At 34.5% G+C, this 26,965-nt stretch overlaps 2 protein-coding genes across 3 annotated transcripts in view; both read right to left on the bottom strand.

Moving 5' to 3' along the window:
- The window catches only part of LOC126857145 (peroxidase), a 43,216-nt gene extending 37,217 nt beyond the window's left edge, over nt 1–5,999 (bottom strand). The window contains exon 1 of the mRNA XM_050606323.1: nt 5,989–5,999. The gene's annotated coding sequence lies outside the window, so the exon portion shown is untranslated. The remainder of the gene's footprint in view (nt 1–5,988) is intronic.
- The window catches only part of LOC126857322 (uncharacterized), a 91,456-nt gene continuing 66,562 nt past the window's right edge, over nt 2,072–26,965 (bottom strand). The window contains exons 1-3 of one of the 2 annotated variants that reach the window (XM_050606654.1): nt 4,279–4,399; nt 3,351–3,621; nt 2,072–2,386 (exon numbers count right to left, since the gene is read on the bottom strand). In XM_050606654.1, coding sequence (XP_050462611.1) covers nt 2,190–2,386; nt 3,351–3,621; nt 4,279–4,350 — 540 coding nt within the window. In that variant the 5' untranslated portion in view covers nt 4,351–4,399 and the 3' untranslated portion in view covers nt 2,072–2,189. Of the gene's footprint in view, nt 2,387–3,350; nt 3,622–4,278; nt 4,400–26,965 lie in introns of those variants that run through there. The other variant, XM_050606646.1, reaches the window with a different exon arrangement.

Below are 26,965 nucleotides of genomic sequence, written 5' to 3'. Positions count from 1 at the left end.
TCGTGATTCACGCAAGTCGAGACTGGTCTGTATCTCGCATTATTGTATCCTGGTTGCTCCACAATGTTAAGAACTCATTTCTCAGTGACTCACAGCGTAAGCTAAGATTGATTAATTGCAAGGTTTTAGGATACTTAACGCCGGCAATACAACTCTATTATAGAAACATTCCATTTTTTTAAATTTAATTAGATTTATTATTAAAATATTTGATTGTTTTATATTAAATAAGATAATTTATACATACGTACTAATTATGTATAATTTTTTCAAGACAATATTTTTTATACATAATTAATATTAAATTATGTATATATATGAATTAAAATTATATATATATATATATATATATATATATATATATATATATATACAGAATAATTATTCTAAAAAATGTTATATATTATATTAAGAATTATTATTGGAAAAAATTTATTTTTTAGATTTATATGTTGATTTATATGTTGATATATTTTCTATAAATTTATTAATTGATAGATGATTAATAAAAACTTTTTAGATTTCAAAAATAAAATTGGAGCGTTAAATTAAGTATCTCAAATGATCTATTGTTAACAATAAGAGATAATAATGTATGAAGTGCATAGTCATTAATTATGTAATAAAAATGCTGCCTTAAAAAGAAATATGTAAACAGTAGCTTAACATATGTGATATAAGCTTATCACAATTTAATATTTAATTAAATAAAAAAATTAAATTATATTGCTTAATAAAATATATTGTATATAGTTCAACCGCACAAAAACAAGAAATTTTTTAGTTACATCTTTAGTAAGCATGTGAAAATGTTACATGTTTTCATTGCGCGAATGTTATGTGTTAACAAGGTTTGCCTTTTACGGCGTTAAATTGCATTTATTGCAATTCGCTAACAATTCATTGTATGTACACGCAGAAAGTGAGAGGACGTAAGCTTCTCGTAATAGTGCCCGACATTACTTTCACAACGAGAGCAAGGTCTTATTTTCTACATTAATGACTTTCGCTCTTCCCTTTCCGATATTATCGTATTAAATTTCAGGATCTCTTATCATGACAATTTAATATATTTAATTATTTTTTAATGTGTAAGTAATTTATTTGAATTTACATACATATAAATCGATAAAAAAAGAACTGCTTACAATTTATAAATGATAAGTCTTGTATTAGTATAATTTTATAATAATTTTTTATTAAATGCATGAAAATGCATGAAAATAGTTTCTATAAATATAATTATGCATTGAATTGAAAATATTGTCATAAAATATTACGAAATATGCTAAAAAATATCTATATATTCTAAATATAATCTTTACAAGATACTCACATTCCGATAATAGGGATATAAATTCAAAAATAAAATAATCCAAAAAAGATGTTCATGCATGTCCATATAAAATGATAAATAATTATTTATTAAAGTTATTTTAAGTGAAATCTTTTTTATATAATTATTTATTTTATGTCTATTTAATTAAAAATATTACATGTTGAATATAATATACCTAAATATTTGGAATAAATTTAGATATATGTTAAAAGAAAAAAAAAACAATTTTATCCATGAAAAATTTTATTAAATTTTATCAATGGCAAGAAATATTGAAATCGATAATATAAGTATAAAGTAATAAAGTCGATAATAGAAGTATCGTTCTTATCAATATTCTATAACAGTGATCTTATGCATAGAAGAAATCTTTTGCACAGAAACAATCTTTCAAGAATATATACTATGACATCTATTGTATAAAGTGTGAACATATTCATACACAATTAATTGTATTTTCATTGTTACTATTCATTGTTTAATCTTCACAATAATAAAAATAATTTATTATATTTGTGATGATTAAACATTGAAATAAAAGAAAAATGTTTATTAATTTGAAATTAATAAATATCACACAATTATCAAATAATACACAATTGCAATATTTATTTTAATTATTTTGAGATTGCAGAAGCAATAAAGATATGTTCTTCCAAATATCAAATTCTGAATAAATGTTGAACATATAAACATTGGATAAAATAATTTAAATACTTTTTCTTTGAAAAAACAAACAAAAATTAATAATTTTACGGCAACAAATATTAATACGATTGTTATTATAGATAATTTTTTGTTAATATTATTGATATATTTATATACAATTAAATTTAATTATTATTATTATTTATTCCGCACTTTGTTGTGCTGGCGCCGCAGGCGGTCGAGCTGGTGCTGGTGCTGGCGCCGCAGGCGGTTGAGCTGGTGCTGGCGCCGCAGGCGGTTGAACTACTGTTGGCGCCGTAGTCGCAGGCGGTTGAGCTGCTGCTGGCGCCACAGTTGCAGATTGAGCTGGCATTGGCGCAATAGGTGCAGGTGGTTTAGCTAATATTGTCACAATATCAATTTATTAAGCTTTTGTTTTTTTTTTAATTATTTTATTGATTTTATCTTTAATTTTGTTATAAATTATTTTATAATTATTGTTTTGATTTTGCTAAATTTTATTATATAAAGCATCTAATATGCAAATTTGACTTTGTAGTTTTTTTTTTATAATTGGCAAGAACATCAGATTATTTGATTCTATTTGATATAAATGTATATCTTATTATTATCAACAACTATGAAAAAGAATTTTAATTTATAAATATTATGTTCATATATAAAATATAAAAAATAGAGTAATTTGACTCTCACTTATATATATTTTGTATATCTTATGTATAATTCTTATATTATACACACACACACACACACACACACACACACACACACACACACATATACACACAGGGTGTCCCGAAACTTTTGACATACCCAAAGTGTGAAGGTAGATTGGGTCAAATTGAATCGTAAAGTCCTGTACCATTATTTTCTAACGCTTCAGAAAGAAGTTATTATTGAGTAAAGTTTAGCTAATCAGCGCCGATCTTTAGCTGGACACACGTCAGTGAGCCACGTGCCTGATAATGTGAATGAGCATTACAGCGGCGCATCACTATCAGGCGCGCGGCTCACTGACGTGTGTCCGGCTAAAGGTCGGAGCTGATTAGCCAGACTTTACTCAATAATAACTTTATTCTGAAGCGTTTTAGAGGAAAATGCTACAGGACTTTTCGATTCAGTTTCTCCCAATCTATCTTCACACTTCGGGTATGTCAAAAGTTTCGGGACATCCTGTATATATATGCGTGTATATATATATATATATATATATATATATATATGAGATATATATTAGATCTTATATATCTCTTGTATTTTTAAGAGATAAGTGACTATGAATAATGGATATATTTGAAAATAGATATTTCTTTTTAATACAGCAATATACATGTTTTTATACCTGTTGTTTTGATTGTTGAAAAAGGTGTTGAAATAGATGTTGATGTTATATTTTCTGGCGTAGGATGATGCGGTAGATACAAATCGGGACATTTTATAGCACACATAAGATTTATAAAATATGGCATGGTATCTGCAGACATGCAAAATTGTGATTGACAAAAATTTTTACGTAAATTTTCTAGGAAGCCAAAGCCAAATCGTCCGGTACGTGAAGTGTGAACACGATCGTGTGAAGCATGATGATATAACTTGTCGTACCACACTGAATCCTAAACAATTATATATATATATATATATATATATATATATATATATATATATATACATATATACATATTATTTATTACAATAAATTATATTTTTTATTTTATAATTTGTATGTGTGTATGTATATTAATTTTGTCAATCATAATAATTGTTATAAGAACAATATCATAAAACTATTAAAATACATTTTCCTCATTTGAATAAAATTAAATTATACAGAGTTTTATAAATTAGTTGATTGTAGATATTTATATTAACAAAATTTAAGTGAATGATCTCAATCTGATGATTAAAGTACACACTGTATTCTGTACACAATATATCCCAAACTCCCTTAGCTTTTAGCAATAAGAATATTTTTATTATAATAATGACGCAAAAATATATCTGATTATAAGGAGACATTTATGACAAAAAGTAAAATATTTATTATATGAATAATTATTTTTTCAAAAAATGTATCTAAGCTTTATTATTACAATAAACTTATAATAGCATTTGTAATACGTAACAAATATTAGAGAGAGAGAGATGTTTAATGAATTAAATTTTTAGATATATTATTTAATGAGCATACATACATACAAATGTGTCATTATTTATGTTGATATTTATAAATATTTAAAATCAATTAAAATCATATTGCAAATTTACGTTACCTCCGCCAAAATTGCTCTAGGCAAAATCAACAAACTAATAACCCAAGTACTGAAAAATAACATTTTTTTCATACTATATTTATTACTTTAATATTATTGGATGCACTTCGCTACGCACTTTGTTACAACAGTTATAGTCTCATGTAAATTGTTTGTCCGTTTATATAGACGAGAAATGTATATTTCTAAAAATGCAAACGTGACAAACTGTGTTACTCACTTCTCGGGATTTTTCACAGATTGCTCACGCTTCTTATCTCGCATATTAGATATTCTTTGAAGGCGTTAAATTACAATTCATGATATGCAAGATAAACTTTATTATCAGAGATTTTTCACTTTTGAATCTCTTAAATCTTCTTATCTTTTACGCACATTCTAACATTTTTACCAATTACATATATTTTAATTATGTTAATTATAAATGAGAAAGGAGAGAGACTTAATTCAATCCATTAAATAAAATTAACAAAACAAAATAGATTTGAGTCGTCTGTATAATAATAATAGAACTTTGATAATAGAACTTTTTGAATTAATAACAGTTTCTATAAAAGGTTTTTTGCAATATTAATACATTTTTTAGTAATTAATTTATTTTAAACGAGAATATTATAAATTATTATAAATTTTATTATTCTTATATGCTGAGATATTTTATTAAGATATTTCATTCATGTTTGAATTATATTAAATGTAAATTAATGAATTTTTTATTTTATTATCTTAATATTATTAAAACGCATGCTTATTCAAATTCTACATTTTATTACATCAGAAAAATACATGATTTTTAGTATTTTCAGAAATTAATAACAATTATAAATAAAACGTTAATCATATTTTTATAATTTATTATGATTTATTATATATATATATATATATATATATATATATATATATATATATATATTATAATATTTATTTATTATAAGCAATATTAATAATAAGCATTACGCCGCATATATAAATACAGGCAACATTGTAAGTAATAATTTTAATATAAGTAATACTCATTGCTCGCTATAAAATGTTAGTGACAATATTATCGCGACTTCATCTTGTCATAAAAAATAACAGCACGTGACTAGAATGCAGAAAAGAACATCGCTATGAAAATTAAAAAGGTCAAAACTGCTTTTATCTATTATCTTCAATGTTTTAACACGCATTTTGCCAATTAGTCGAATTAGCATAAGCTATTGCTCTATCGTATTTATCTTTATAGCCTAGTTATATGCAACCCGTTTTTCATGGTCAAGTATAACGTCAAGTATAAATTTTTGCTGCTTATTGTGAAGGAAACGATAAGAAATATGAAACGTGTATGGAAAATAAAACATAATTCACAACATTCAGATATTCAGTATTGAGATATTTATAATATTGAAAAAGCTATTATTATTTTATAACGATATCATTGTGTGAGATACAATAAAATATGTAGTTATACATAATTACAAAAATGTTATTTATGATAACAAATAGGAAATTATTGTTAATATTTATGCAAAAAACAATTATTATATAAATGAAAAAATGTAAAAACTTATTTTAATTATAAACTATGATAGAATATTACGGTGACACATTTTAAAGAAACAGCGAGTGGAAAGTAAGGATGAATTAAATAGAAGTTAAAAAATCAGGAAAAATATACTTTTTATATGATATTTAAAAGTAACTGCTTTGTATAAGGATTAAGAACATGAAGAGAAGAATAAGTTGCAATGATTAAAAGTATATATTAAGTTAGGATAATTAAATTTTTATTTAAAAAAGTTTTGCGCTTTTTCTCGATTAAATTTATTTATTTATATAAATATTGAGATATAAGTATTGACACAACTAAATTAAAGAACAATTTTAAGATTTAATAGATACTTATTTTTACACAGTATCAGAAAATAAAATCTGATTTCAGTCAGAGAAATTTTCTTCTAATGATTTTTCTAAAAGCAAAAATTCTCTTTTAAACCGGAATACATTTCGAGGCTGTTATGACAGTTCGCAGCAGGACACGAAACTACGTCATAGGAAGGTGTTGCTGGTGTAAAAAGATGATGGGGCTAAGACGTGATCACGTTAGCAATGACGCCAGAGATCCCAGCGGGTCGATAACAATGAGACTGACAAGGAGCGTCCCAGAATAACTCCAGGTGCCTTGCTTTTTCTTCCAGATCATATTTTTGTTGCTTATCCTTTTTCGCTTTTATATTTCTTCGTGTAAATCTTTTTCGATCTGTTTCTATCCTATTTCAATTAGTTAATGCTAGCAGTAAAAAAATATCCGCAATTTGCTACATTCTTGCATCGTCTGGAAAAAAAACTAGAAAAAGATCTATCCGCTGAAAAGCATCTCAAAGTGTTTTAATAAGTCTCGATATAAGTCGACATCTCGATAGAGAATTCAAAACCTTCATTCTAACGTCGATAATGCACTAACACAACAAACTCGCAAGCTTACCATCGGCTAATCGTTTAATAGTAATTTCCACTTTACTTGCAAGAGATATAAAACTTTCAAATAATTTACTTAATATATATATATTAAATGCTTTCAATGTTTATGCAAAACAAAATAATCGAAATTTGCATCAAATACTTATATTAAACAAGAAGTCTATCTAAGAGTTACTTATCATCGCTGTTTTTTAAATTCTTATAAATTTGCAATTTTAAAAACAATATATAATTTCAATCAAAAATTATTTTAATTAAAAATGAAATCAAATGAATTTGACGATAAATAACAAAGATAAAAGTATCGATATTATTACGCAATCGATATATCTCGCTATTTTTTCTCTCTCTCTCTCTTAGTTATTTGATGTTTAAATCCTATTCAGAAAAAATCAGGAAGCCGTCGTTGCAGCGGAAATTTGCGCAATCGCTCGGTTAAACGTTTCACGCGATCATCGACCGCGCTTCTAATAGCGCGGAATTATTCGCGAGAGTAATTGAGATCTCGTCTTATGAAACTCGTCTCTCTCAAGAAAGTAATTTAACGATGGTGTAAGGTACTTTCGTAATTCACGGCTGTATTCCTAATTGGGTCTGCATATGCCAATCGATCCTCTTTCACTCGCGCACCCGCTCGTGCTGAAATCGTGGGAGGATAATGCGCAGATGGCTGTCACTCGATACTTAGAAGATAAATCTTTCGTCGTCTGCGCGATCGATTAATCGGAAAACCGACCTCCGAAGCCGCGAATTTGAATGCTGCGTATCCTAAATGTCTTGAGCCTTTTTCAATTTAAAATTTTTTGAAATAAAATTGTTGTTATGAAATAATTATATCAGTATATTATTAATGTAATATCGCGAAAAATATGATGTTATAAAGCATAAGAAAACTAAATAAATTAAATAAACTGAATAAAGTCTTATAAAGAGAAAGAGAGAGAGAGAGAGAGAGAGAGAGAGAGAGAGAGAGAGAGAGAGATAGAAACGAAGAAAAGTATGCGCATTTAGTTATTAAAATCAATTTTTGATCATTATTTCTCAATGTGAAAATAAAATTATAATATTAATTATATTTAAGTATATTTATAATTACAGAACATTTTAATCGAAAAAGTATCTATTTAAAAAACTTAATCTCTTCACTCTTTCGAAATAGAAAAAGCTCGTAAAAATAAATAATATATAAATATTAACATATATTTTCGTAATCAAGCAATGTTGTAATGCCAACAGCTGCTATTACATAAATTGCTCGAAACTTGCTTTACAATTAACAGGATCAATCGAGTAAGAGACTTGTCGATTATTCGCATTGACAGACATGTGCCAATCGCGAGACTTAATAAAAAGATTGTAGGTCGTAAATGTGTGATCGAAGACATCGTCGATGGAAGATTGCGAAGGTGTGCGGTTCCGTGCGGAGGATTCCGCCGATACTCGGCTCCTTGACGTTTCTCCGGGGAGTTTCGGCCTCGCGACGGAGGGTGATAGGGACGTAGGGTGCATATCGAAGGAAAGATAGAAATCGGCAAAAGAAGCGAGGAAGGGTAAGCGAATAGATGAAGAGACACGATGGAGCAGCGGAAGAGGAAAAAAGGAGGAAGGGGAGGAGGAGTGAGAAGGACGCACTCACGGTTAGAAGCGTGGAAAAGGGCGATCGGGGAAGTGATAGGGTGGTGGCGTAGGTGTGCGATGGTACTGGTTCTTGCCGAGGAACGAGAGGAATAGAGGGAATGGGCGGAATGAATGGGGAGAAGTCTAGAGGGATGGAGGAGATCGAATCAAATCGAGAGGATCGGAAAGAGATCTGACTGCAGAGATCTCAGACGACGAATGATGACAGGATAAGAACAGATGAGAAAGTGAGAGAGAGATCGAGAGATCGGACATGACAGAGAGAGACAGATCGAAATGCGGACAGTACGATATGGATAGAACGAAGATGGAATACGATGCATGTATACTATGAAGAGAAAGAGAGAGAGAGAGAGAGTATATATATATAAAGAGAGAGGCGAGAACAAATAAAGTGCAGTAAAGGGAGAAAGAGAAAGATGGAGAGAAAGCCAGATGGTGAAGGGGGTGAGAAGATGAGAAGCACGGAGGAGGCATGGGAGAGTACGAGATGGAGTAATGCGTACAGAGCGGGGGTGCGAGAAGGAGAGAATGAAAGCCCGAGCGAGCGAGCGGTGGTGCGGCGGGGAATAGAGCAAACCAGAGTCGACTCGGATATGAGGGTGTCGCGCAAGCCGGTCACGCCGAGGTTTCCATGGCAACGACAGGCGATAAATCAACCCGCAACATCCCCGAGTACCGTCAGATAAAACCGCATACACATATGTGTATATACGTACACATGCGCGCGTTCGCTCGCGGATACCGACTGGTATGTAACTCCGCGCCCAAAAGGTTTTCCCTTCGGCCGATTTATGCCGCCGCTGCCTGCAACGGCGCGAAGAGCGCTTTGCCGCCAGGAAATCTTCGTCCCTTTCGCTCCGACACTACCCTACCACCGCTCTTTCTCTCGCTTCTTCTCGATCTCGATCCCTCTCTCTCTCTCTCTCTCTCTCTCTCTCTCTCTGAATCTTCTCTCTCTCATCCTTGTCGTTCTTGAGTTCTCTTCCTTACCATGTATGTACCTTTTTCTTTTTCCTTTCCCCTTTAGTATTTTTTTTGCCTCTCCGTCTCTCCCTTTTCCTCTCTATTCTCTTTCTCTTTTTCTTGCTCTCTTGTTTTCTTGCCCTTGTCTAGTTTTCACCTCCGATAACTTGTCGTTATTCCTTTTTCTACGCTCTCTTCGTTTCTCTCTATTTATTTTGTTTGTCTAACATTCCGTTCCTGAATCTTTATTTTACATTTTTTACGTCAGAATGTAGTGAGAATACAATAAAAGTGTAATAAAAACGTAATGACATATATAAAGTATCTAACATGGTGTGTATGAATTTTTTTTCTTAATCTTCCAATGTGATCTCAAAATTATTATATCTGTTTTTATTAGATTAATTGTAAAAATTATAACACACTTCGGATTACTATAATTTTTAAAAATTAAAACTTAGAAAAATATGCTTGTGTCTGTATGTGTGAAACAAGATAGATTGATTTATTTTATATCTACATTCTTAATCTAGCTCTCTCTCTCTCTCTCTCTCTCTCTCTCTCTCTCTTTTGTTTGAACTTATTTTATCTATTTTTCATCTCACACAAATATACCACATTTTAATTTACCAACAAATAATTCCTAAAGAAATACATCGAATTTTTGTAAGAAGAAAGGGAGGAAAAATTAGTCAAACAATTTTTGTCATTTCTCATCTTAAGAGCCTTTTTTTTTACTTAAATACAATTTTACTTAATGCGAGTGTGTGTACTATTTTATCTCCTTTTTACAAATTTTTTTCTTATATTTTCTTATATTAACGAGAAAGTTTTTTTTTTCAATTCCAATATGGAATATATAAATAAAATGCGTGAGTAAATTTAATTCTGATTTGACCAGAAAGCTATATGAATTTCAAAAATACGTGTGCCAAAATGATAATGCACGCCTCTGCAGTACCGCGTAAGTAGATACATTCTGCATACATTTCCTCACGATATGAGGGAAGGAAAATACGTGGGCCGCAAATAAACCCTTGCAAGCCTAATCTCATTTAGCATGCCACTGACGTCATCCAAGGCGCCCCCGTGACGTTGGCCGATCCTGTCGAAGAGCGTCCTTGCTAAGAATGGTTAAGGTCGGAGTAATTTAACGTTCCTACGCACCATTTGTATACGATTTTTATATAGCTAGGATCGATAATGAATTCGCTGAAGTCTCGCTGCTTTTTTAAACGAATGAATGCCCTGATAGCGAAATTAGTTTATTCCCAACAATAGAGACTTATAATAAAGCATTTGGAACACACAAAACACATAATTGAATCCATATGAAATGAAATTATAATATTTTTATAAATATGTGAAATAAAAATGTTTTATTTGTAAAAATATATATTTATTGATTTTGAATAGAGAAATATTGATATTGATATGTAAATATAGATCATTTTTTGATTTTATTTATTTGAAGATTAAATTTGACAGTTAATGAGTTAATTTAATATAGATTTATGTATTCCTTTTCTTCAAGATTTCTTTCTCTTTCTGTCCCTCTTTCTCTCTCTCTCTCTTTCTCTCATCAAAACTAATTTAAAAAGATTCCACATACATAACAACTTTTTATAAATTTATAAGTTTAAAAATTAATATATATATATATATATATATATATATATATATATATATATTTTTTTCTCCCTCTGACATACAACATTAAATTATTTACTTTTGTTTTAATATTATAAGGGAATATCCAAATTGATTTTTAGATATTTGACTGATAAATATTGATTGTTTTTGCAGACCTAAAATAATCAGAAAATTCGATAACAGTTCGATATTAGAGATCTTGTGTGCTACGATGAGTTTAGGGATCCAATTTTGCATGATAATATCCCGACATATTTTTTCCTATGTCTGAATGAATATATCCCGGCACCGTCATACCGCTACTATTTTAACGCGGAGTACATCGGATGATCAGCAGAGACACCTGTTGCTCTTTAATTTGACGTAACGCGTATGCGATCATAAGGTCGTTCGACTCTGAAAAATTGCCGGCTCATTACGGATGGATACAACGAGCAGCAAGAAATAAAAGCAATAAAAGACACGTAGCGTTTCCAGCACGATAATTCCCCGCTCCGTCCGTCCGCTGTTTAACCAAATCACGTAGTTCATAGAACGCAAAAGTGCACTCCATCAAAGCGATTCACACCGGGGAATCCGATTAATTTCATCGCGCCGGTAAAAAGTGGATAAAGAGCTCCCGTTGATGAATCGCACGTTCGCTCCCCCTCTGGTTCGTAAATGGAAAATCTTATTCGGACATTCGACCTACTTTCCGCAGCTTCAAGTTGAGGTCATTTCCGAAACTTCTCGTATATCGTGGATTCTTATCGCGAACCAATAGTGACACTCATATATAAATAAAATTTTATATCGCCACGTGTTCTATTATTATATTAATCTAAGATCGTGTAAAATTTAAAATTTTTTTATTTTTCGCTATTTAGATATATTATCTTTTAAAAGTTATAAAATTTTAAGTTAAAATATATTAATCATATATTAATCTTACAATGTGCAAATCATAGATAATTTAACGAATTTGAAATCAAGTTTTTCTAAGCAAAGAAATAACTGAAATTGAATTATATTTTATTTTTTATATTTTTTCTTTTTATTTTTGAATATCGAGCATTAAAAAATTTAGCTGAAAAAGAATTTAATTAAAATTAACATTCTCTAAAACAATTTCTAAAATTTATATTCACATTATTTTACTTATATTTACATTATTTTAATTTGCAGATATAATAAATGTTATTGCACGGTTGAAAATTTTTCTTCAATCGTTAAATTTTGTGATTGGATATTTTAGCGTAGGATATTTTTTACGGACATTCTACGGATATTGCGAATTTCTTCAACAGGCATGTGAATTCGTGGAGCATCCAACATGATGACTGATGTTATCTCGCGCTCGATGAATCTCCGTAGTTTGTTGCACGTAGACAATGTTTAGTATTCGCATCAAGGTTGTTTATACGCGCATCAAATATAATCCTCGATCGACGCGCGTGGTCACTCAATTTTCGGGGCCGTTCAAAGTAGTCGGATAGAATGATAATCTGGGAGCAGCTTGGTAGTTGGTAGGTATTGATCTGTCGGTTGGGGTGTTACTGTGTGGTATGGTTGGTCGGTGGGCTGGATAGGTGGGTGGTTGTGCCATGGTGGGCGAGGGTGGAGACGAGGTAGCGCGGCGAGAGGGTGCTCCAGAAGGGTGGGTGGAGACAGGAATGGGGATGAGAGGTCGGGTCGGAACGCCAACAGCTCTAGTCTTATACTCAATTCTCTCTCTCTCTCTCTCTCTCTCCTCCCTCTCTCTCTCTCTCTCTCTCTCTCTCTCTTTTCTCTGTCTTTCTTGCTTTTTCTCTGCCTCTCTTTATCCTTCCTCAATATTCCTTTCTGTCTCTCCGCTAATCTTGTCCCTTTCATTTTAAATTTGATTCTATTTCTATCTCTCTTTCTTTTGCACATCTGTTTGTACTGCTTCAATTTTTGCATTGCATTGCTTTTTTTGACCGTTCTCTCTTTCATCCAGCTTTACTACTTTTCTATCTATCTCTCTCGTTTTTTTTCTTTTTCTTTTTTACATTCGTGCAAGCTCGCTCTTTGTCTGCTGTTCATCGCATACTCTCTCGGCGTCCATCTCCTAATTTTGTTTTTCTCTTTTCTTCTTAAATCACCTATCTCACTTTCGCCCATCTGCCTCGATGCTTACCCTTCGCTCTCACTCCTGGTTCGTTCTTTCGTTCCTTCTTTTCTATCTTTCTCACTCACATCTTCTTTCTCTTTCTCTTACGCTCTCTATGTCGAGAGTGTGCAAAAGGAGAGAGAGAGACGATTATGGGGGCGAACGGAGTGGCTATGTTCCCCACAGGATATAGGATGTCAGGGTGAGATTGGCAACAGAGTATACCCTCTCTCAGTTTTGTTCTCCCTTCCACTCTCTGTTATATTCTCCTAGTTCTCTCTTTCTCTCTTATCTCCCGCCCTCCCCTCTCCTCTATACTCTCGTTGCATCCTGCACGACCCCACGAACTTTGGATTCGGCGTCGTCGTCGCGTCGTATACGCTGCGCGCCACCGGATTGGCGGGTTGCGACCCAGCATGAATTATTCGGTAACCTAATAGTTTCTTGAGTAAAGAGCAGCAGAATGCTCTATATCTTCTCTTTGTGTATATGCCGTGCGATGTCATCTTTCTCAAGATATTTCACCTTTTTTATTAGCATAAAAGCTACGAAGAATATATTTATGATACATAGAAATTTGTCTTTGTTCAACTAAATAAATATATTGATAATTATGCATAACACGCATACATATAACATATTTTAGCTACGCAAATATTTCTCATCATCATAAGCATATAATTGAGATCTCTAGTTTTCATGCTTTTTAAAGTTTAAGAGAAAACGCCAACATAAAGTATTCTAATTTTTCTTTAATTTTTAAATTTTTATTTTTTTTTATGAAGAAATGTCTAAAACTGATTTTATTGATCTTTTTTATTATTTAACTTTTATGAGAATAATTTTAAAATTGCATTAAAGAAAATATATTCTGAAAATTAATAAAAACAAAAGGATACTAGAAGTGATGTTTGTATTTGACATAAAAATACATGTTAATTTAGCTCAGAATCAGCTATTGTCAAAATTTATGATATTTTATTTTTTATAAGCTAAGCGTGGATATTATATATAGAAAGAAAAATAATAAATTTAAATTGGAGGTTTTCTGCATTTCGCAGAAATACATTTCTTGTACAGTCTGTCCGGATTATGAATTTTAGTGACGGGATTGCGCATCAAGTTAATCCACCGCTGGGTTGGGCGAGAACGATGCATCCCCCTTGGATGATGTAATCATTCGTTCGAGGGGTGATAGAATAGCTCAAACGAAAATTACTTTCTCGAACATGCGGAGCAGCGATGAGTAAGTTAAGGCTAGAGGGAAGGTCGTTTTCCCTTCACTAAATATAAAGGACAAATTGTGATTCAAGTGGGAACTTTAAATCAAAAGTATTAATTGTTAAAAAACAAGCAAAATATATTTTAATCAATATCGATTATTTTGAAGATATGTGAGTATATATGTATATTGTATATATTTGATATTATTTTAAGTATATTATATCTAGAAAATATAAATATATTTTCTTTATCTAAAATCAAAGAAGGATCTTTTACCTTAAATGTGTAATATTTTATCATTTAATTATTATATATAATAAATGCATAACGATTATGTTTCCTTCGAAAGCTGAGCATATTCAACTTCAGTAATTCCGATGTTTGCGCGAATCAAAATAGCGGTAAGCTTTATGCGAATCTGACAGCACTTCATCACGTAGCTCGTTTAATGGAACGTTCTATGAGTTATTTTCGACTTATGTGTCATGCATTCTAGTTGTATATAAATATAACCAAAGACGCGAACGCACACTGTATATAAATGCATACACGTATGTATATACAGGATGTTTCTAAATAAATGCATAAATTTTTGGAGCTGATTCTTTGTCGAAAATTAAGGATGGTCTTTTATATAAATATACCTCCTATATCCTTACCGGAGGAGTTATACTCCTTCAAAGGACGAGGTAAAAATTAAATTTTTTTTTAAATTTTAATTTTGTGTTTCTGTTTTATCTTTTTCCAACATTTATTATAATTTTGCTTGCTCTTTTTATTCTAAATTCAATTCCTCGACACTCGACCTATGCCATTTAGCACGGTGCTGTGCATAATAATGTATTTTATTTTTTTTTCTTGAAAACTATCAACTTTATGAAAAAAATAAAAGAAATAAAATTTTTAAAGAAATCAAATTTTCTAACGCATATTTTTATATGATCACATTCCAGTTCGTCAAAAAAAGTTCTAATAAAAAATTGAATAAAGAATTTTAGTTTCATTCCCTTGTAACAATACGGGAAGATTAAAAAAATATTAATAAGTATCCTTTTTACCAGTGAAAAATGTTCAAATTTCATTTTTCTAACGTCCAAAATTTGAAAAAAAAAATTTTTAATTTAATTTTTACCTCCCCCTTTGGAGAAGTGTAACTCCTCAGGGAAGAATGTAGGAATATATGTTTATATGAAAGATTTCCCTTAATTTTCGACAAAGAATCATTTTTAAAAATTTTTCGCATTTATTTTGAAACACCCTATATATAAATACATACTTATATACAGATCAAATCTACATCACCATATACTTTCATATTTATTCTTTGCTATACACTGATCATGTATAGACGCACGCACACACGTATACATACATATTCACGTCACGGATGTCAGCTATACATTCGTATTACCAAGCAGTTCATGCGAGAAGGCGAAGTGCTCGAAGGGTGCCTATGCCGTATTAATGCGGGGTTAATTTAGCCAAGCAAGATCATCGAATGAATTCTCGAGAATTGAGCTTTATTTGGTATATATCTTAATTTTACCTATCAGCTCTAATTTGGCGATGATCTCTCCTGGTTTTAACAGCAATTAGGATATATTACAGCAGTACATCTAAAGCGGAATTCGTAATTGTAGAAAAGAGAGAGCATTAAATTAAAAAAAAATAAAACTTTATATATTTACTTAATTCTTGATTTAATCTTAAAAATAATTTTTTTCTTAAAATTTGAATTTATGAAATAATTAGAAGAATGTAATACGTACTTTTGGAATATTTGGATAAAAAAAACTAGTGAAAAAATAAATTATAAAATATTTTTCTATAATTTCTTTTAATTTTCTAATAGCTTAATGTGTAAATTATCTAATACTTATCTTGTTCAGTTATTTCGATATCTTGAATTTGCTTTCCAAAATGAGTTTTCCTTCAGCTGTACTGAAATTATAAGAAGCATACTCTGCAAATATTAGTGTATATATATGTATATATATATATATATATATATATATATATATATAGTTTTATATATATACACATAAATATACATACATATATGTGTCAAAAATTTAACAATAAAAACTAATTATAAAACTATTATTCAACTTATACTTCATTTTTATAGTTTGAAAAAATATAAATTGTGCAATTTCTCTTGCATAATATATTATGCGTGATGCCTTGGAAAATGCGATTCCATAAATAAATAGAATTTCACGCTATTTTCGCTCTAATGCCTCTGACATCGGTATCTCGTAATACTCACAGAGGATACTAATAATATTCAAAGGTTGTCAACTTCGATGTGTTACGTTAACGCGGAAATCGCAGGACGATGTAGGCGGGCAAACACAGCCGAGGATAAATTGAGATCGACCGATACATTCCACGTATGCCGCGTCAAATCATCAAATCATCGATTAAATTTGGCATCACGTATGTATGCCCTTTTCAACGAAACGGATCCTTAATCGGCGCCTGACAGGTGCCTGCAATGCCGCAAATTCCGGGAAAGTTTCCTGGCCAGTTTGTCCGTCTATTAGATATTTTTGATCGAAATTTTTAATCCTTTTATTCGCCATCGATATAAATCGCTTTTAAACAGGAGAAACTATCGCAGATCGCAAGCTTGTCTATTCACGTTTACAGAAAAGAATTCTTTTTCGTCAAATCTTTCGGAGGACGTGCCAATCTTACTCGCGAGCCAGACACTGAAAAACGAAAAACTAGGATCGCGGAATCTCGCTATTTTTGGAGCTCACTTACCATCGAGCTATAAGACTATTTCCGGACAGTAGCTTCGACCCTCCGCCGAATCTGCAGAGTCTGTTCAATCGGTCATCCTCCCTCGCTTCTTCAACGTCGTCTGCGTGGCATGCGATATGCTCAAAACGACGCGCACAACGGGAGTTTGAGTAATTTTAGAGAATACCGAAGACGAAATTCTAAAATGCTGCTAATAATCGAATCAATGTTTGTTGATCGTAATATTAGATCTCTCGCAAGACACGTATACAAGAAAGAAGTAGTGTGCGTGAAATGGATAATCTAATATCACTTTAATTTGAGAAAGTTCTATTTTTATTTCATATCGATAATAGAATATTTTAAACATTGTATTTTGAATGTACGCAATTATTTCAATTAAAAAAAAAATGAACGCAATTTCTTTTCTTTTTCTTTTTTTTATTTCTTATTTTTATTTTTATTTTTTTTTCTTTTTTAGGACAGATTTAAGCGATGGGAACTTCTTTTCGCTCTCGTTTCGAGATCGTCACACTTTGCGGCCGGGGTTTTCTAGGCTTCCGCGAAACGCTATATGCCGTTGGGGAGAATCGCGTCGCAAAATATGTTTTATCATGTAAAAACCATATGAATAATGGGATGGCATATCGTGCATCAGTATGCCGGTGACTGTTGGCCCAGGTCAAATTGACTTGAGCGTCTCCATGGCAACAACTACTCAGACTTCCGGCTGGTCGATATCCTACCAACTTGTATTTTGCGGCGGACCTCATCTCTCTCTCTCTCTCTCTCTCTCTCTCTCTCTCTTCTCCTTCCCTCCCTCACTCTCTCTTTCTCTCTCTTTTACTCTCACACGCAAACACATACATACATACATACATACATACATACATACATACATATATATATATATATATATATATGTATGTATATATATATATATATATATATATATATACATATACATACATTCTCTTCTTCCCTCTGCCTTCCTTCTGCCTTATTCCTTCTCTCAGTCACTCGCTCCGCAGTCTCTCCCTCGCTCGCTCACTTGTTCTTTAGAGCCTCACCCTCATCTTCTATTCCTTCCCTCTCTCTCCTGCGACTTCTATCTGTGCTTTACGATTTTCTTCGTTTCACGACTTCCTCCAAAGGAAAAGACAGACTTTGGGAACAGGCGTGGCGAATCTCCCCTTGATAACTACGATACGATTTCATTCGGTCATTTCGGTGCAGGGTTTCATAATTTATTACGATACATGTTTGCGAGTAATAGCTATAACGCTAATAAGGCATTTTATCTAAATATGGGCATATCCGAACAATTGAGAATTGGTTTTGAGAATTTCTCAATGTTATTTATTAAAAAAATTATTTTTGAGCAATAATCTTATATTTAATAAACTTTTAAATATGAAATAAATTTTCAAAATCCGCAAATCTCATCTGAATAAAAGTGCTTTATAAAATGAAATGAAAGCTTTGTTTTAATTTCAGTTTTCAATACTTTATCGGATTTACATGATTGATAATCGAATCTGCCACGTGGCAGAACAATAACGCTCTTTGTTCACCGTTATCGCGAGGTGACGACGACGTATCATCCGTCCGATAAGATTCGCGACAGAGTCATCGATTAATCGTTCGAGGAGAAATGCGAGAGGGGCACGTGTCACGAGCGTCCGGCCGGTTACATATGACGATGATGATCGGGCAACGAGGCATCTTGCGCGCATGGTGCCGCGTGTACAGGTGCCTTCAACAGGCTGCTTTGCCGAAGGTGTGCACGACTTCTGTTCGCGGTGCACCTTCTCGGGAGGAGAGTCCTCGTGGGCACGTGGACAGGCAGCGGTGTGTGCATCCGTCTGCGCGACGGCGGTGTGACGGCAGGTGGGAATGCATCTTGAAACCCGCCAATTGCTACCGCTTTATCGACACAAACGTACATGTGTATAATACACATGCTCGAAAAAAAGAAGGATCGCGAAGGATGATCCGTTTACCGCAGGCGTCCGTTCTCGGGAAACCGAACGAGAAAGTCCGAATCTCTGATTACGGAAATTTCGTCAGCCCTTTGTCACTTCGTTACATTCCTTGACATATCATGCATGTACATCAGCACAGCTGATGATGAATCGAAGGAGAAAGTAAGCGGATTAATCGTTTGGAGATAACGGATGATAAAGCAGGATTCACTGATAGATTGATCCATTGATCCATCTTTATATAATATAAAAAATGTTATTTATTTAATTGTTTTTTTTTTCAATGTGATTTATTTAATAGGAGAAATATATGTAAAAGCGGCTATTTATTCCTTCTATTAAATAAAAAAAAATTATTGCAAATAATTGAATAAATAATATTCTTTTTCTTTTGGGAAAAATAGAATTTATAAAAATATTTTATGTAAAATTTCATTGTTTTATTAGAATATTTTTTAATAATTTCTCATAAAGAGAAGAATTTAAAATTTTATCATGTCAAAATAATTACACATATGCAATATCGTTTTTCTGTTTAAATAAAAAGGTAATTCGGCTTAAATAAAATAAACATCTATTTAAATAAAAGAATATAAATCGTAAAGCGCGCGATTCTTAATTCTCAAGAATATTAGGAAGCTATGATTAAATAAAAAAAAAAAACATAGAACAGAAGTTTGGAAGCATTCGATATATCGATAACCGTGCGTATCAATGTGAACGAGCAAGCACGGCCGTCGATGTTAGCACCGCGAATCATCGGAGGATTCCGAATACGCGCACCCGACGAATACCGACCCTCCAGCCCTTGAGAAAAAATGACGTAAAGAAGCACTCCTCTTGCAGTAGTACGATATACAGACTTCTTCGTGGAAGAAATAGTGCCGAGAGTCGCTCACCAGCCTGATTCTCGCGTTCGCAAATCCCCACACCAACGCCGAGTCCGAGAGAGCATTGCGGAATGGTGGCAAAAGCGCAATGGTGGCGAAGGGCGGTGAGAAGAGGGGTTGAGACTTCGTAGATGGGAAAGCGGCGGAGAGGCCACGAAGAGGGATGGCTGTAGTGAAAGAGGCAGAAGGTAGAGGGTCGATGTGAGGGGTGGGTCCGTCGGGAGTGTAGGAAGGTGAGCGAGAGGGGAGGATCGAAACGCGTGGGTGGCAGAAGCATAGGGTTGGCTGGAGAGGGTGGATATATATCGCAATCGGGGGCACTATGTCGCGGTGGCTCTGTCGACGTGAACTCTGTCTCCCTCTCTATCCCCCATCAATCCCCTACTACCCACGCATCAAACCCTGCAAACTCCACTCTCTCGATCCACTTACTCGTGCTCTGTCTCTGTTTGGCATTCTACGCGTGTCTTCGACGTCTCTGATATGACGGTGAGAAAGAGAGACAGAATAAATGTGTGTGTGTGTGTGTGTGTGTGTGTGTGTGTGAGAGAGAGAGAGAGAGAAATAGCGATAGTGTAGAATACAATCAGGATCCTGCGAAAGCGTCTCGCCGACCGCGCTGGTAACATCAACGAGAAACTCCTCGCGTCTCGTTCTTATCAACCCTCTGAAATCCACCCTTCACTGTTCTCTTTGGTGTTCTTTGCCCTCCTACCTCTCTCTACTTTTGCCTTTCCGCTTTCTCAGTCCCAGCGGGAAAACGGAGCCGCGGAACGCGATGGTCAACCGATGCGGATGCTATATACTTTTATGTATAATGTCTAATGTGCAAGATCTTTCATTGTTTAATTAATAATATAATTTTTTTCATTCGGATTTTTAAAATTCTTTCCGCGTTCCTTCTTTTTATTATCTTTTTCAAATTTTATATGAAAATTTTGAATGCCGGACATTTTATTATACACGGTGATAATTTTCATTACATTATGATTATACATATATCAAATTTGTTTATATTAACGTGCATATATTAGATGAGGAGGTTGGATAATTTTACATCTTTGTAAGGACAAAGTCTGTTGATCGTCTAGCATAAGAAAAACTCTATCTACCTTCCTCTCGAGCGTATTTAACACTCTGACATTCGCGTCTCCTTATATTTGTCGCAGAATACATGTGGAAAGTCTCGACGGCATAGCGTAACGTTACAGACAACGATGGTAGTTTACGTCGGTGGTAGTTACAAGTGTACGTACAGCGCATTCGACACCAGTGTGAGTAATGGTGTCTCGGTGTTAGTACCAGCAACCACTCTGCAGTAGCGTCTTGCTTGCCGTCTAGCATCGTGAAATTTTCCTCTGATTCTCTCTCCGGTCTTCCCGGCTGTTCTTCTTCTTTCTCCTCTCGTGAATTTCTCAATCTCGTCATCCTCGTCTATCCGTCCTTCCCTACTCTCTCGCTTTTTCGCCTACACCGCTTCGAGGAACGAATGTAGCGGAGCGAGCGAGTCTGTGCGGGTGGCGTTATGGATGATGGTGTTAGCTTATGTTGGCTCATGTGATAGTAGACATTCGTAGCGCGTGCGTCTGTGATGTCGCGCGGGCGTGATGTGTGCGCGACATGGACATTGACGACGACGATGGTGGTAGTGGTGGCAGCGGCGGCGGCGGTGGCGACGGCTATAGTAGATATCCTGCAAAGGCGTCTTGTTGGCCGCTCGGCTGATCAATACCCATCCAACCCTCTGCCTGCGCCCTATGCCAACGGGGCCGTGGACCGTATCTACCTACACCTCTAAACCACCCCTGAACTCGGCATTACCACCACTGCCACCGTTCGCCGCCACTGCCACCGCTACCGCTGTCGCTACCACCACCCTGATACTACTACCACCGGCACAACTGTCATCCCCACCAGCTGTTCCACCAATAGTGATAGCAGCAGCAGCGGCACCCTTGCTCCTACTCTGCTGGCCCCTACCGACACGCCGTTGACCCCTACGCAATTTACATCGCGGCCTCCATAAAGTTAATTGAAATTTCCGCCCGCTGCAACCCCCTGGCCGACGCCACTGCTCCAGCAGCGGTCCTCCTGTTGTTGGCTATTTCGTGGTTTACACGTTGTCCATTGACTACAGCGCTGCTGTATTAAGGCGAACGATATCACACACATATACACTCACACATCAACGAGCTATCGATCGAATAAAATAGGTATTGTGTATTAAATCTTTTTCTAAATTATATTTTTTCGTTTGAAAAATTTTTGCAAGAAATTTTTGCTACTTCTATTAATTTTTTTTTAATAATAATACTAATAAATTCGAACTTCTTGTATAATGTAACATAAAAGACGTACACGCAGAATTTTTTATAAAGCACATTTTTATTCGAAAACAATATGTAGATATTTCTTTATTATGTTATTAAAATTTGTAATCAAAATTTATTCTAAAATATATTGTTCGCATCTTTGCTCATATAGTTTGTATTAACGAATTCTTAGTTGCCGTGAAAAGAATCGAGCAATATACTGATATCTTACATCTCGACAGAGCGAATCTTGTGAAATACGCCTTAGACATAATGAATGGTTAATCGTATCTCGACGATCATCCCTAGAATTGGAAACACGCCACTCGAAATCGTGCACGCGCTTTACGCAATTTGTGGCAAGATGTTCGGCGCCGGGTAGGATGGCTGAACAAACGCGCGAGTAGCAGGAAGAACGGATATGGTGGGTGCGTGTGTGCCAAAAGGTAGAGCCAAGTTTTGTGGCAGGTGCCGGTATATAACAGTGGCACGCGCTCCTTCGCACCGGTATTCTCCTCACTTTCTCTCTTTCTTTCTTTTTCTCTCCTCCCGAACATCTCTCCTCTCTCTAGGACTCTCCGTCTTTTTCCTCTGCCACGCTCGCCTTCGAATCCTTCCTCTCTCTCTCCCTCCCACCCTCCTTCCTCCCTGACTCGTTTCACCTATGTCGTCCTCGTTGTTCTCCTTTTGACTCTTCCTCCCTCTCCCATTCTGCTCTCGCTCCTCCGCATCCTTTGCCTCTCCGCTTCTTTTTCACTGATCTAATCCCCCTCTCCCATCCCATCCCTCCTACGCTCTTTTTCTTCCCCTTTTTTGGCCTCTCTTTCCCGCTCTTTCTCCGCGCTTCTTCTTCAGCGGCTGCATCAGCCCCGATCTCAGATGCTTGACTCGTTGAGACAGGTGCCGCTGACTATTATGACCACCTTATATCCCAAGTCACCACCGCCACCAACACATCGTCGTCGTTCCATACCATCATCCACCGATGCCACACACGCCACATTGTCGCGGTTCTTTCAGTTTATTTGTGCCCGGCATCTGAAAGGGGAACAGGTGGCCGCTGAGACAGAGGAATCGGGTGGACAAGACAAGAACGGGCGTGTGGGCATGTACAGGCGCGCCATGTGTAAGCGTCACGGTGAGAAGTCACTCGTTTTCACAACCAGCCGAGATCCTCCGTACCTGCGAGGAGTCCAAAAACACGGAATGCAACATCGATAATAAGAGCAAGAAAGGTGTACGATGCCTCGTCTTTCGTTACCCGTTCCATGCCTACTATTTCTCATCCGATTACTTTAAATGATCAAAATGTTTTCTCTTTCATTAAAATATCACCTTCAAATTATTCTAGTTGCATAGAATGAGCAGCTAAGAGATTGTATTAGCACTAAAACATATTTATTCTGAATCTTTCAGGTGTTCTGAAAAGATAATATCAATCAAGACATAAGATCAATAAAGTTTTTATTCAGAAAAGAAAGCGCGCTTTCTTTTCAACAGAGGACGTGTTCTCTGTTGCGAACGAGAAAATTATTATTATCTCTATGCATTTTTATGTAACGCGGTCGATTATACCCGGAAAAGCGTAGGCGTTGTCTTACGACAGCGTAGAAGAAAGAATAACGGTGGAATAACTTTCTCCGCGGTAACAATTGACTCGTGAGACTTTTTTTTCGTCTTCAATATAATCGATGTCCTTCTCGCGTGGCGCCCGACAATAAGTAGGCTGCATCCATGTAGTCGGTCGTGTGCCGCGTCGTGGAGGTGAAATTTTGTGAGAGCGTGTAACGCGCGCGGTCGCGCGTGTCTGTTAAAAGCGCCGAATCTGTGTGCGCACACGTGTCCGCATGGCACGGAAGCGAGAAGAAAGTGCATTCGCGGTTGCACCGGTTGTTGCACAGAGTGCTCCACAAAACCGCGGCCCACTGCGGGCGCAAACGAATCGAAAGTCGAATAGTCCATCGACATAATCGAGCGGCGAACTTTCGGTCGCGGTACTTAATGAATTCTGCATGGAAATTACGGATGGAACTTTATGAAAATTCTATACGCGTACGATTATAGTTTCGCGATCAGCATTTTAATTCCGAGCGATCCAATTAGAAATACGAGAAGAAACTCGCACCTCTCAAATGCGTTTACTTGGAAAATTCATGCTTTTATATTTATGAAATTACACACAGCCGCTCATCTATTATAAATAAATTAATAAGATATCTAATGTTTATGATGATGTACACACAGATTGCCAATTATAATAAATATACAATAATTACAGCAATAATATAACGTTTCTGTATGAAAACAATCGAGTTTCTTAACAATCACAGTGTATTAAATATATATGTGAAACAGTTTTATTTTTTTTGTAAAAATTTTATATTAATTTTATATATTAATTTCATCTGCAAAAAAAGTTTTTTTAAATTTTCTAGATGTTAGAATTTTTTTTATCTATAATTAACTGTCATTAATGTCTCAAATTTAATTATTTTTTAATAAAAAAAACTTGACAAAAGAATCATAAACTACTGAATTGTATTTATTGTAAGGAAATTGTAAACAATTTTCTATGTTGTTAATAAATTTAATTGAAGATATTGTGCAATTGACTTATACTACTGAAAAGGTAAGATAGTTGCATATTGCGGCAAATGTCGATACTACTCTATGTTTACTAAATTTCATGCTTAAACAAAATTTTATTCTATAAATCACACGCACGACACACGTAAAGCATTCCTTTATACCTTTTTTCATTTTTCGTACGAAATTTGCGTCGAAGGCGCTTACACTATTATATACATGCACATATGTATGTATGTGTACATATCGTAGGGAGCAGGCAGCAACGCGAGTGGAACATCAGGGTGAGTACCTTTGTCCTCTTCCACCGCGTCAGAGGAGGTTCGGGGGTGCAGGATCTCTATTGATCTCCTCACAGAGCTCGAGCCAGTAGCAGAGAGTTCAGGGAGGAAAAGGGAGGAGGGGTTGGCACGGAGATAGGGAGCAACTGAACGAGCGAAAGAGACTGACGCGTGGGTAAGAGCGAAGGTGGGAAGAAGATGGTGATTCTAGAGAGGATTGAGATAGAGAGAGGAGGAAAGCGGTGGGAGAGAGGACTATGGATGGACCTCAGCTGCGTTGCGCCAGAGAGGGTGACCGCGTTGTCATGCGCTGACTTGACGCGTCATTAATGTATTACAGGATAATGACAACAAACCAATATATATATATATATATATATATATCCACCCTAACGCTAGTATTTCCTGGCCCCCCCGCCCTCTCTCCTCCCCTTTACTCTCCCGCTCTCTTTACATCATCGATACTGGCGCGCGGCTGTTTAAACGCGAGCAACAGAATCTATTGTTTCACTGCTGACGCAAATCGCCGAGAACTGCTTTAGTATTGTATCAACATTTGCCGCAAATGCCGAATTTCGAACGCGGAAATTGCTGCTCTACGCGCGCGAATCGATCTCAAGGACATCATCGTAGAAATTCAAGATAGAAACCAGTATAATTTTGATCAGACTTTACACAGTATCGACAAAAGTAATAATTTACCCGTCAACTTGTGTCTAACATAATAGAACTATATTAAATGGCATTATTTGTTTATAGGCAAAATATTGCATAAAAAATGATTAAAATCTATTTTATATTATTAATTATATAATATGAAACATATAAAATAATTATTTTAACTATGTATATGCATATTATATACAATTTCCTTTCGATATTATACGCAATAAAACTGTTATATCCTACGAGTATTTACTTTTGTCTATATATATAAAAATTACATGCACATAATTGCTAGTTAATTAGTGCTAGTCAAATTAATTTATTTGTTAATGTCTTCTAAGCCGTAAATATCATTTTTTATTACACAGATAATCTTCATCGGATCGAGATTTATTGTATATATTTTTACTGAATCATTAATCTATTACACGATCGAAATGAATATCTAACAAATTTATCGCAACCGTGTACGCTGAATCACATTAATAATCTAAATTAAAAATGCTACTGAACTCTGACATTTGAATGTCAACTCTGAGATCTTTGACAGTCATCAATCAGTCGTGTCCGTGCTAAAATGCGCTCATGTTTTCATTATATTCAAAAAATCATTTTAACAGCTATTGTAATGCATATAAAACTATAATTAGGCTATAATAAAAGAAATAAAAATTTCTAGATTAAAATAAATTTATATTAGCATTTTTTTTTTCATTTTCATAGATTTTGTACAATCCATTTCATGAGTACTTTTCGCATTTTATATTATGACGTTGCGTCATACGGAAAATTGTGAATTGTCATGTACGATTGGGGATACGCGAATATCTTTTGATGGTCTGTCTGTACGATGACTCATTGACGCATCTAAATCAATCGCTTGTCTCTACCAGAATGACGCAAGCGTTGCGTGATGGTTGCGTCGACATTTAATACACGTAACAAACATCGCATCGCATGCGCGCACGATAGCTTTAGAAAATTACAGAACCGCGCGAACGTAGAGCGTATGTGGCAATAGGACATGTGACACGACATAACGGCCGCTGTAAGCGAGCATTTATAGGCAGAATCGCGAAACGCATTTCTTTGCACAAAAATGTACTTTTAAAATTGCTGAAAACATCATTGTTTTCAAACATTGACATAGAAGGAGTTCGATGTA

The sequence above is a fragment of the Cataglyphis hispanica genome, chromosome 2 (assembly GCF_021464435.1).
Source record: "Cataglyphis hispanica isolate Lineage 1 chromosome 2, ULB_Chis1_1.0, whole genome shotgun sequence".
Taxonomy (NCBI): domain Eukaryota; kingdom Metazoa; phylum Arthropoda; class Insecta; order Hymenoptera; family Formicidae; genus Cataglyphis; species Cataglyphis hispanica.
The sequence above is the reverse complement of the archived record's forward strand: the minus strand, read 5'-3'. Positions and strand labels throughout refer to the sequence as shown.